This window comes from Monopterus albus, unplaced genomic scaffold (genome assembly GCF_001952655.1).
Source record: "Monopterus albus unplaced genomic scaffold, M_albus_1.0 scaffold130.1, whole genome shotgun sequence".
NCBI lineage: Eukaryota > Metazoa > Chordata > Actinopteri > Synbranchiformes > Synbranchidae > Monopterus > Monopterus albus.
The window spans coordinates 1,059,432-1,072,839 of NW_018128010.1; the positions used below are offsets into that span (position 1 = coordinate 1,059,432).

The 13,408-nt window shown below is 38.6% G+C and overlaps 1 protein-coding gene across 1 annotated transcript in view; it reads right to left on the reverse strand.

The window, feature by feature from the left end:
* Nucleotides 1–5,882: 5,882 nt before the first annotated feature.
* The window catches only part of b3glcta (beta 3-glucosyltransferase a), a 55,304-nt gene continuing 47,778 nt past the window's right edge, over nucleotides 5,883–13,408 (reverse strand). The window contains exons 12-15 of the mRNA XM_020613128.1: nucleotides 12,975–13,074; nucleotides 12,476–12,595; nucleotides 11,143–11,287; nucleotides 5,883–9,644 (exon numbers count right to left, since the gene is read on the reverse strand). Of these exons, the coding sequence (XP_020468784.1) occupies nucleotides 9,477–9,644; nucleotides 11,143–11,287; nucleotides 12,476–12,595; nucleotides 12,975–13,074 (533 nt within the window). The 3' untranslated portion in view covers nucleotides 5,883–9,476. The remainder of the gene's footprint in view (nucleotides 9,645–11,142; nucleotides 11,288–12,475; nucleotides 12,596–12,974; nucleotides 13,075–13,408) is intronic.

A 13,408-nucleotide genomic window follows, 5' to 3' on the forward strand; every position in this document is an offset into this window, starting at 1 on the left:
GAATTAAATTACACTAATATTGGTTTATAGAGAGAATAGATGATGTGAAAGTTGGAAAGCAGCTGGAACATCTGGGTATTGTATGAACAGCATCAGTCTCACTGGTTGGACTCTATCAGAGAGCAGAGGTGAGTATTATGCATCATTTTCCCAGAACCGATGCTTCAATTCATCATCCATTCTGTGTAGTTTCATTCTGTCCTCTACCTGCTAATCTCCCCCTGGAGGTGTAGTAGGCTTGGGTCTGGCACAATGGCCCACAGATAGGCTGCTTGTTTATCTTTGATTTTATCAACAGTCTGCTTCTCTGGAAACATAACACACCATAAGATGACACAGCTTCAGGTTCTATGGCCGCTATAAGAAATATCAGTCAGGATTATCTGAAGGAAAGAGGATGCCCAGATGAGTTTATAAAATCAGTAACTGGAAAGAGGTTATTCTTGGGTATGGTATAGCTCAAAATAACTGAGATGCGTCATCAGAATCAGATCAAATCTGTCTGGATGCACATACAGGCAAGGCAAGATTATTTATATAGCATATTTTCATGCACAACAGCAATTCAAACTGCTTAACACATTGCACACAGATAGATAAAACATTATAATGCAAATTAAAAGTAACAATTACATGACAGTACAAGTAGCAACATGCACGAGTACTGTAGACCTATACTTTTAGATTAGCTGTGGCAGATGGATTCTCACTGTTCATTATGTTTTGTGCCCCTTTACTTCAGTTTTTTTAAGCTTAACCTCCGAGTAGTTTACAGCAGAGGTGGACATACTTTCCCCAGAAAATCAACCTATATCTTTCAAAATTATATTGAACTGACAGTTGGAAAGACATCACAGACACTATAAAACAGGCACACACTCTTAAATACACCCTTAGACAACAGGCATAACACTGTACAGTATGTTGCTGGGAGGCCTCGGATAATATCAAACTGAATCTCTAACTGTATTTGTCATTGACAGGCTGCAACACCTACAACATCTGTCTCAGTATCTGTAGGTGTCACCGTTAGTAAAGTGCTCTCAGCATGTTTCAGTGTACAAAGTCGAATTTGTCCTCTAGTAGTCTCCTAAACTAAGTGAATACAAATCTGAAGAATGAAGGGCAGTGATATCAAATCATTAAGTGTAGGAGTATGTATCATCCTTTTGTGTTTTATGCAAATTTGCCTCACATAACCAAATTGGACATCTTCAGTCAGTCTCTATCAGTGGCTATAAATCTCTAACGGATGCCAAGATAAATGTAAACTAATATTATTAAGAGACACATTCACCTACACAGAGTACACTTGCAGGGAAGCAAATGCAGACAAATGACAACATATCCCAGACAATATATTCTCAGGGATCTCATAGCACTTATAATGCTGCTATTACTCATGAACATCTATTTAAATAAATCAATCACAACTGAACAATACTGGCTCATATTCCAATGCAATATCCTTTCCAATTAACAGCATAAAATGCACTACTAATTACAGCTGTGATGTTTCTTTTAATAATGCTTTAGGTAAGTAAACACTCAACAGACCACAAAGCCTTTCAGTCCAGAGGTGACAGCAGTACAACAAACTCATCAACATTTTGGCAAAGCAACCATGTGTAAGTGAGAAGGTTAAAACAAGCAATAAGGAATAGCTTACTGGCATCTGAACTCTGCCTTTTATGGTAAATAGGTTGAAGAGAATAACTGTAAAGTGTTCAGTCAAGAGTGGAATAAGGTTTCCAGTCACGCTAGTGGCATGGCTCTCCGAATGTCTGTTGGTGGGTTCGCCACTTTGGTCAAGACTGAAATAATTCAGCAACTTTTGAGTGGACTGTCGTGAAATTTTGTCCAGAGGTTTACGGTGCCCTAAGGATAAACTGTAATAACTTTGGTGCTCCCTTGACCTTTTCCTTAAGCACCACCAAAAGTCAAAGTTTTCATTTATCCACTGCAACATCTATCTAAACCATGGATGCAGGCGATGTGATGGGCTGGTGGGCGACAGGTGCGGGCGGGAGGTGATAGCCAGAAACAGACAAAGAAACGTGAGACGAGTAAACAAAAAGTGCAACCATCAAAATAAAAACATGAACCAGGAAGTTCTGATAGGACTGGCACAAAGTTGGTCTTCAGCATGAAGATGAATAAATTTGGTGAACCCTTGACTTTTCATTAGAATCAGATAAAAAAGAAGTTGGTTTTAATCGATATCAATATTCCCATCAGGCTGAATTATACATTATTTAGTGCTCATAAGCAAATGTTGTACCTGGAGTCATACACTGCTAATACAACATGGATTTTACAGTAAAGCACAGTGAAATAATGCACAAAACAAAAGTCCATGAGCAAAGAGAATAGATGAAACAGCAGAGCGCCATTCTGCTTTAAATGTCATGTTTGATTACGTTCTCCTGATCTATTTCTGCACTCTGGCTTAATGGCTGCTATATGGAGCTGCATGACACCAGAGCAATCCAAGGTTCAGGTTCATCATCATTTCCACACACATGCAGGACATACATATAGACTAGGGAAACAAAATGTTGTTCCTTGTGGCTTGTCATGGACAGTGCAACACTACCAGACATAAGGAGAGAGTGCATAACAATAAATAGGTGCAAAAAACTAAAAACTAAAACTAAACATATGATTAATGCACAAACACCATATGGTCTTAAGGAATGAGTGCCCTCTTACTCACCAGCTCAACGACATAGACACACAGTAAACCCAGTGTACCTTCCCCTCCTTTAGCAAACTTGACATGCTGGTGGACTCTGGGCAAAACAGAAACTGAATTTACATCACGGAAGATGATGACAAAGCAGTGAGGGTGTGCTGACAATAAAGATAATGCAATTTAAGTGATATTAAAGGCCACAGGGGCACATTACTGTAGCAGTACTGGACTGATATAAGTGGATTTAAAGTGATTGACAGAATAAATGTATCCACGAGCATCCTGAGATATTCCAGCACTCACAAGAAACACAATCTGTAAGTGTGCATGTGTCTGTTATGTGTATGATTTCCTGCTAACATGCTGGCAGCACGTCTATGTGAGAATTATAAGAAAGTCATATTGCCAGCATCCACTGACAGTTTCATTGCCCTAATTAAAATTCCAAACACAATTGAGGATTCACCATAATTATTTGTTCACATTCATCATTTGGTAAAACTAAAGATGCCAGCACTCAAGGGAAATAATGTTTTCTGTCCAAACCATTTCCACCACTTTCTGTTACTCAAATAACTCCATAGTATGGGAGTACTGTGACCAATCCAGACACAAAGGGGCTAAAAAGTGACCTGGCTTCATAAAACCGGAACAAGACTAACATCTCTGCCTCTACATTTTCACACCACAGGAAGGCAAACCCCTACAGAAAAGACTCTCACTTACATTACTGTTTTGGTACTGTAGGTGAAATACCAATTAAAAATGGCCAATTTTGTAGTCTGTTATCTTGCCAGCATCTTGCAGTGGCTATAAATCAAAGAAATTGAAAGTTATTTTGGCTTGAAACATTCAGCGTGAAGGCACTATTAAATAGTTACATGATGTGCTGTTGTGCTGTCGGCGAGCCACTTCAATCAAAAGAAATGGGTTCAACTTCAATTATCTCTACCTCGAGACTCAGCAGTTGTTATGTTCTGAGAGTCAGGTCAGACACAGCATTCACAAACAAGTAAATTCTCACATAAAAAACTGCTCTACCCATCCATCCATCCATTATCTACTGTTTACCACTTATCCCGAAGAGGGTCATGAGGGGGCTGGAGCCGATCCCAGCTGACATTAGTTGAGAGGCGGGGTACAACCTGGACAGGTCAGTGGTCTAGCTATACTCAACTACTGTACCTGTAGGTACATTTTAAAGGACTGCATCCAATTTGTTACAGTATGTGTCAAAGGAGGGCCAGGACAGGATCAGTAATTAAATTAGCTATTGACACAACAGGGTCCTCCTTTTGATAAAAGGGACACTAAAACAATTTCAGTATTCTAAAATAAATCAGAATAGTCCAATGTACAACTGGCACAAACATTTGATCAAAATGGACCATCAGTCGGTTCTGGACACTCACTATGAGAGGAGTACATCAAGTGTGCATGAAAAAACCTGCTGTTCATTTGCTTAATATTTGCCAGCATAGTTGTCAACATACAGAGCGGGAGAGAGAGTGCTCATTGGAGAAGGTACTGTATTCACAAATTAACAGCTGCTCAGAGAATGTAGCCCAGCATGCTTAGTGAAGAGCCAGCGTGCACCAGAACGACAAAGAACCAGCGGCCAACACGAACAACAAGCCTGTAATAAGATGAATGTTGCAGCCAAAACAGCATTAATATTATTATTATTTTAAAGATTTTACATTTGACATTCTTCCTGGACTTATATTCTGCTCTTCATTGAAATGCATGTTGCACCTTCTCCCATCTGCCTCCACACCATATTATTCTGACTAAAAGGCTACAGGTCAAAAGCTCAAGGTACTGTTATTCATTATGACCCAACACATTCACTCCAAAAGACCTGACAAATGTTCACAGACACAAATCATAATCTCTTTTACCTCAAAAGAGTGATTTATATTGTGCATTTTGGCTGATAAATAAATAAATACTTATCTATGAGATCAAAACAAAATCAATACAAAACATTACACTGAAAGCACTCTGTACTGTCAAAGTTCACAGCTGACTGTGGGAAAGGAATTACCTTTGTCATCATCGCCACCTTACTAATGACCATATAACTCTCTGGGTAATGAAATGCTTCAAGTGATATGTTCAAATAGCTGTCTCCTATTTTTAACCACAAAATGTAAAATTAACTAGTGCGGTATTTACTCATGCTAGATAGCTGTGACTTATGGAGATAACCCCTCTCTGACTTACTGTTCCCACACTTCTCAAAATAATTACATTTCATATAGAGATAAAAGTGAACAGGTGGCCGTTTTTCTCTGTGTTCTGTGTCTCAGAGATAAATGAGGGTTAACTTGTGTGGGAGGAATTTGGACTAGTTTCATTGCACCATGTGAAGTGTTTGCACAATTACAGCATCACAGCACCTGCACAGCTGTTTTGCACTGTTTATTTCCTCGTTACTGACTAACTATGCTTTCTGTTATCCTTACTTGCACTGAAAGCGGACCAATATTATTCTGACACACTACTGTACCTGAGTATAATATGACTCAGTTAAGGACAGTGGCTTCAGAATTGGAATTGTTCCCCAGAAATGTGGCTGAGAGGTGCTCTGAATTTGGAGGTCCAAAAGAAACCCCACAGGCACTGATAAAGAAAGTCACATTGTGCCTGCAATATATAAATACAAGGGCCATGCAGTGTAGAATATAGACAAACACATCCTAATCCTCAGACTGCAGTCAAACAAGACAGACACAGCCAGGTAGTACTAAGCAGAAGCTGAGTGCAACATTTTCTCCGTGACGGCAATGCACATTTTTCCACTAACCCTGCAGCAGTGTTGTACCCCCAGTTGTGCAGCTCATACAATTTCAGGAACTGGAGGTGAAACCTGAAATTATAAAATGCTCCCACTCATTTTTCACTTAACAAAACTAAGCTTGTTAAAGCTAATACTTTCCCTGGACCTCTAACCATCAATAGAGCTGCTGTTAGTCCTTACCTCATTTACTCCCAGCATCCATGTCCCAGGTTACATGCACTGCACATAGTACACGTGTGATTGACTGACTGGGAGTGTGATGCTCATTTCCTCTGCGAAAGATGCTGATTGAGTTTCATTTTAAACAATGGAGTCAGGCAGTCGGTGCAGGAAGTATTCAGAAGTATTTTATTCACCATCAGTAGCCTGACATTATAACAGCATAGTATTTGTTTTGCTATCGATCTAACTATAAAACCGATCTTGCATGACTGATGTTTAAGGGCGGGTGGTATTTTGAATTTCAACACCTGACCTTGGTCTGGCTTTAAGTGGATCCTGCCATTTAACAGCACATCTACACAAGTTTAACACCTTCTGCATTAACTACTCTGCCTTTTTAAAGAACTCAATATTTGACAAAGAGTTGTTTTTTTCTGTGAGGCTAAATTGCACAAGCACAATCATATTGTCATTACAGAGCACTGCTGAATTATACATACACAAGCAAATAATTAATCTGCCAGGCTTGCCAACATTTATTATCATGATTTTTTTAAATCCCTATCAGACATACATAGAGATGACTCCTGCTGAGGAACACCTATTGAATGCCTAATGTTCAAAATCAGTGCAACATTTATTGGATGGTATCTGGCAAATTTCCCCAGGCCAAAACAAGATATTTTCAAACTGCTAACTTTCAGACATGTGGCATTACACGTAGGTGTGTGTGGTGCCAGAAAGGCCAAAGTGTAACTGGCAGTGGTCTCACATTAATCAGAAAACATAACACAAGTTATGAATGCATCTGTGTGCATTCAAGCCCCTTAGCTGGCTGAAATGATGTTCAAACAAAAGCAACAACCGTGCTTCCTTTGTGTTCCTTGCCAAAAGATTCAGCCTGGCACATGTAACTACAGTTATGCTGTCAATATGACAGAAAATTAGAATTATTGACTCAAATAGTTTTTAAAAATACATACTGTAGAAATGTGTGGAGATAGAATTTACATTTCAGTTTGACTTTTTTGTCTTTCTAATTTACAAGTACCCTGCTTTTTCACTCATGTCACAAAATGCCAGAAATGGTTAAAATTAATGGAACCACAGACAAATTTACATTTATAGAACTTTTGTATATACTGTGGAGTCATGATGCTATCAAAGCTAAATATGAACATTATGTTGTATAGATTCACCAGTATGCATTTTAACCTGAGATGATTTACTGTAACTGGGAAGAAGTTCAAGTCTTGTAATTGGTTTGCTAAAGCCACTGTTGTTTCGCTGAAGGGATGGAAAACAGACTAGCATTAAGTGAGAAAACAGTGATTCTAAAAGCTTCAGCTGAGTTGAGCGTGTCAGAGAGATTTGACACGACATTGACTACAGCAGCAGTTCTCATCCACTCCATTTTGGAGACCCAGCTGGGCACAGTGAACCCTCTGAGGAAAACACATGTTAAAACAGCCCCAGCTGAAAATCCAAAACCCTCCAGGGGCTCTCGAGCCATGACTCTCCAGGGCTCACACATGCTGTTATTCAAATAAACTGTATAATAATCTGGCAATATGAGCCCACATCTCCACTTACTTTAACTGGGAACCTGAACTTTCTGAACAGTTCAAATAGAATCTAGTGAACTGCTTCAAATGGAGGAAAAAGCCAAATAATGTAAGAGCAAAGCCAGTTTTACTTCTCCCTATTTTAAAGGGCTAGTTCAAACAAATTACAAACATACTGTCCACATTTTTTGTTGGGACTACTGTTTTGGTATAAAACAGTTCCAAAGGAAAACCAGGGCACTGGAAAAAGACAAAGAGGCATTTTCAGTGTATTTCAGTGAATTTACAGTAAATATATAAACGAACAACCACCATTGTATTAGAGTGGCTGTGAGCAGGCATTTTAAAATCTGCACATAATACACAAACTCTGCATGGTTAGATTTTTCTAATGTTAGTTAATCAACCTTTTGACTTGGCACAAAAACAGAGAATAAGTTGAACTACGCTGGTTCTCATACACTTATTCCAATCATCAGAAGAAGAAAATAGCAAATAAGAACAGAAAAGGAACATACATTTCAAGAGAAGTATTATTCAAATGACTGGAATTAGGTAATGCATTGTAGGCATCTGATGTTTTTGAAACATATGCAAAATCCCTTCTGTGGCTTAAATGATCCTCAGAGCCGTGTTTGAAGCTGCTGAGGTTTTAAAGACATTTGGACACAAAGTTAAAGTCCTTTCTGCTGAGGACACTGTATTGTATCCTTTCTTCAGCGACAACTGGAATTCATCTGCATGGGAGTTCAAAATTCAAAGTTACACATGGTGTTTTTCAAAATCATAATTTCATATCCTGTGCCAAAAAAATGAAATATAAAAATAAAGAATTTCCCCTTAAGGCTTTTTTTTATGCCTGGCAGTGTGGACAGATCTAAAGAAATTATAACCATCCAGTTCTTTGAAAAATATCTGGGGGGACTTTTCTTTGAATGTCTGGTGAAATTTTCTCTGAGGGGCTGCAGCACATTCTGAAATTCTAGCAACAACTCAAGACTCCTATCGGGACAGAACATGAAGGATTCTTCATTTGATGAAATACAGCTATACACTCATCCTCCTCCCTCAATATTTTGGAGAAGGGTGAATGAAATTCAACACCAAAGTCCAGCCTGACTGGGATGTTGTTGCTGACACACTAGAAATGCTGGCATAGCAAACATATAGTGAGGACCTCCTCAGAGGACTTCTCTCAGTGCCAAGCAGCATCTTTCCACCACTCATCACTCCATGTCTGAGTGAGCCCCACTAGGAATTAAACTTGTTTCATTCAAATAGGTTACCATTCATAAGTGTGTTAGATGTCTACTTGATTTATTGCACTGCGTCAGTTGCCTGAGGCTAATAGACTTTACATGGACTTGAGCTGGCCTGTTGTTCCATTAGGACAGTGTAAATTTAGCTACACAACACCAAAAACATCTGTGAGTAGAGGAACAGCTTGTTATTTATAATGTGCATTTCACAGAATGGCAGTAATGAGCTTTCACATAACATTTCAAATTTTCATTAGATCAGTTAAATTGATATGAAGCAATCCTAAGGTTTTGTTTAGACCTTTGTGACCATTATAAGGCAGCAGGTACTTCCATGTTTTGAGCCTTGAAAAATAGGTGGCTGTAGTAAGGGTGTTGAGGTGAGCTTAAAGTAAAGGTAAAATGTTTATCTGCCTGAGCAGCAGCTGGACTCTTTTGTGAAACTACATGTTGGGTTGTGTACATTCTGGGAGTAATTACAAAGCTTCAGCATGCTTTAGACACCAGTCGGTGTTCAAACTGTTGTTTAACTATCCTAGTCTTAGCCTCAATTAACCTTTAACAGCCTAATAATTTATTGATTACTGGCTTAAACTAAAGCCTCAAACAGATCTCCAGTGAATAAAAAAAGTAAGAGTCTCAAATTTTTATACTTTTATGCCAAAATAGAGCACATTGTACAGCATTAGTGATACTTTTTGAAAGATACAGTGTCTCCCAAAAAAGAAGATATGCACCTCTGTAAAGTTTAGATTGTTCATAGGATATAAATATACACATATACACACTCACATATTAAGACATGGACATATGCTTGCATGGTCCTTCTTAATAAGCTCAACATCAACAATACAAAAACATTTACATCTGTGAAGGGCTCCATAATTCATGACTCGCTCTCTCATACACAAACACCCATGCACGCACACACACACACACACACACTGTACTTACAAAGATATTTATACAGGCCCTTCATGTGCTTCAAATTATTATAACTCAGTCTTATCACTCTTATTAAGTCCATTTGAAGGGTTTGCCCTAAAGTCATCTTTAAGCCATTTGTTGAAAACAGCAATGGGATCGATGTTCCAGTGTTTATGGAAAGAGATGGGCACCTGGTGAGCTAAGAAGTCTCTGGCATAGTCCTCTGGGCGTGCCTGAAAGGTAAGATTAAGTACAGTAATTTATATTTGGAAGGAGTCACAAGAGACTGCATACGGGAGCTGCAGAGAGCAAGAGCGAAGACATTAAAGTGAAAGTTACTGTATGTTCACCAGATATCGCGTAATGAAAACAGAACAGTATTTATGTATATGTTTATTTTACTGGGTGATTCTCTGACACTGTGATCTAGTGGTTAAATGAACATATTGGTTTATCAGTTGATGTCCTCTTAAAGGTCCTGCATGCACATTTGATGGACACCTTGCTCACTCTTCTGTCCTTTTGTTTGGCTAGAACAAATTACACCAAGACATTTTGACATGTCACAGTAGAAAAAAAAACAGGTGAAAACAAATAATGTGCATGTTGGCTCACTGTGACTGACTCACTGGGAAACTGCACCCGAGCCAACCTTATCGTTATTTTTAACATTTTTAGCAACACCTGTGCTTTTCCAACTATGGCAAGTCAAAATGTATATTATGAAAACTGTCTATTGGTACATGGCGTTCAATAAGCTTCACATAAGTCCTAGCATAGCTCTGCCATGTTAAATCCAATGTAACGACACATTTGTGACAGAGTGGAATTACCATAAATACAAGTTTGATCACCAGTCAGATTTTTGTTTATGTCCACATCCAAGTTATAAATATGGGAAACACAGATTTTTTTTCTGAAAGCTATGATATATTCAACTTAACATTTGGGTGGGGCCTGAAAACGGTAAATCCAAATATGATGCCTTACGTCAGCCAGTTCAATTTGTTGTTTAAGATAATTAAACCCTATTTTAAGAGATGCATGGCTATATTGTTAATGCAGAGCACAAAACCAACCACTTCAAATCTCTGCTTACATGAACACTAGTACACACTAACACAAGTCATGTAAATTTCCATTCTCCACTATCCTTAATGATGAGATTGTAGCATGATGCGGCATTTCTCAACAAGCTGTAATACTAGTTTTTATTTGAATGTAACTACCAATATATCTGTGATTTTTCCTCTAGGCCTTTTTGCCTAATGAGAGATGTTGTTGCTGTCAGAAATTCCTGATATCGCCAACTAAATATTACAACATCAGAGTCTGGTGTGGATAGTTGCAGAATCTAAGATATGACTAAAAATGCGGCACAAGTGGAAGTCTAATCAGCCAGAAAAACTGAACACCCATGTGGGTGTGCAGAGCCTCTAAATATTAGATATCAGCCAGTTGTGTTGTGAACTACAAATAAGACAGAGGTCTCTCTATCTGTCTCTGAATGATGAGTCTGTAAGACCTGTGATGAAATCCAGCTCCTGCAGTTTATTCATTAAAAGTCATCACATAGGTCACTACCTATAAGTGAAGCGATGTCAAATGATGATTCAAAATGACTTAAAAGTATTTTATCCCTCCCATTGTCTTTAAAAACCTTTATCTGTCTCACCATATGTACAAATCACATGGTGTGAAACACAGAAAATGTATGAAAGTGAACACAACCTGGTGGAAGAGTGGACTGTGCGTGACAGGAAGTCCAAGAGCATTGAAGCACATTCCCAGCACCATGTCATCTGGCGCATCATTGCTGTAGCACTTACAGCCGCTGTTCAGAAGTCGGACCACAGCCTCCCGACTGAACACCATCCTACAGGAACACAGATGGACGTTAGAAATATGAAAACAGATTTGTAACAGCCAGTGTAGCTGCAGTGTACAGGAAATGATCAGCAAATCAGAAAGTGATATGTACATCTTTCAGTTTTCATTTTAAGATTCAGCGCTCTTATTATTTATTCATTCAGTGAAAGGGTGACACAGGGAGTCAAACTGCAAAGCAAAGGCAGAGAGAGATCTGTGCAGCAATGATGCGACATGTATGTTCATAAGAATTCTCTCATGGTTCTCTGATGTATGTACATGAGAAAACCAATTAACCATGGAAGAAAAAAAAATCTTTGGCTGCCAGAAAAATCACTCATTGCCACTCAAAACTGTTTTTAAAAGATATCACTTTTGAGAAAACTGGCAGGTGCAGTGTTGTAAAGTGTCATAGCAACAGAACTGTCCCTAGACAGTTTCTCACAGCTCACTCACAGCTCAGGATTTATCTATAGTTCAGATTTCCTCCAGCACTGACAGCTGACAAATAACTTGTGCTTCTTGTCCACGTCTGCAGGATCTTATGGAATTGTAATTATTTGTGTGCTATATATTTTTTTGTGGTAACTACCAGTTATATGACATTGTGCAGGGATTTTCAGGCAGTGGTCCGCGGCCCCCTGGTGGTTATTGAATGCATTGCAGGTGGTACATGACTATGCATTCAATAATAGAATTTACTTTTTAAAACACATTTCCATGTATTAATTATAGCTTGTGAATCATGAAATTCATGCAAATATATAAAAGTCAGAAAAGCCAAGGTGACTTCCAAGATTAAAAGAGTGCTCATCCAGTCTACCCACCACACAACAGTGGTTCTCAGGTTGCTTTGTTGGTACAGTGGTGGTCCCTTGCTCATAATCAGCTGAAAACCCCTGATGTAGTGTGAATACTATGTCTTGATTTGCTGTTGTGTCTTATCAACTAATGACTACATGTTTGCTGTATTTTGTGGTTATTTAATCCATATTTTTATAGTCATTGTATCCTTACGGTAATTCAACCTGCAAACCAAAATATCCCTTAAGGAAGTAACAAACTTTCCAGCTCAACTGAAATTGTTTATCTGTAAATTACAGACTACAGGTTTTTCATTACACATTTTATAGCCCCTCCGCTGTGTCTGCATCTTTCATCAGCATTCCTCAAGCATCTGAGCCATGAAACTCACCCTCCACCTCCTGTGATGTAGCTGTAGCCACCTTGGCTCAGACCATAACCGTACCTCTCCCCTAAATACACTGGTTCAGAGGGGTCGTAACAGCTCAGCAAGACTTGCAGCCTGGGGATGCTGCAAAAAGCACAGATCAAACTCATAACACGCTCATCGACATCATACACATGGGCCACTGTTCATTTAGAGGCTGAAATAACTGCCCTCCCTCAGGCACTATTACCCACCCATCCTTCCATGTGAAGGGGCAACCTGACAGATATAAAGTGAAGCCAGCTGGATTTGAATTTATATACTGAGCGTTTCAGATGTTCGACAGGGTGATGATATCTCTGGAACCCATTTTTCCAAAATTACTTTTCTCATTTCTTCACTTTTGTTGTGGCTGTGAGATAGAATCTGTGCGAATAAACAGTCTGTCAACCTTTGAAAAAACTTATGAAGAACAACACACTGTTTGAGAAAAAGCTTTAACATAAACATAATAAAAATGTACCTGATTAGTGTGTCATCATCCACAACAAGGAGCCACTTGGTGTTTGGGACAGCGCTGCTTACAAATCTTTGAAGTATTGCAAATGTTTTCCCGCAGTGGCCTGCAAATACAGACATGCTATCAATAGACTAGCCAGTACAACTTAATCATATATTGAACATGTGCTGTGTTCTGGTTTACAAAAATAAATTACTCCATTATTGGAAGACAAACAAATGGGCAATTGAGGGGATATGCAAACCATTAACCCATATTTTTAACATGTCGTTTCGACTTGGTCAGTTCCCCAATAATATGAAAATAGCAAAGGTTATTCCACTGTATAAATCTGGTGATAAGCACAACTTCACAAATTATAGACCGGTTTCTCTGTTGTCACAATTTTCAAAAATTCTGGAAAAACTCTTTAATAACAGATTAGATACATTTATTGA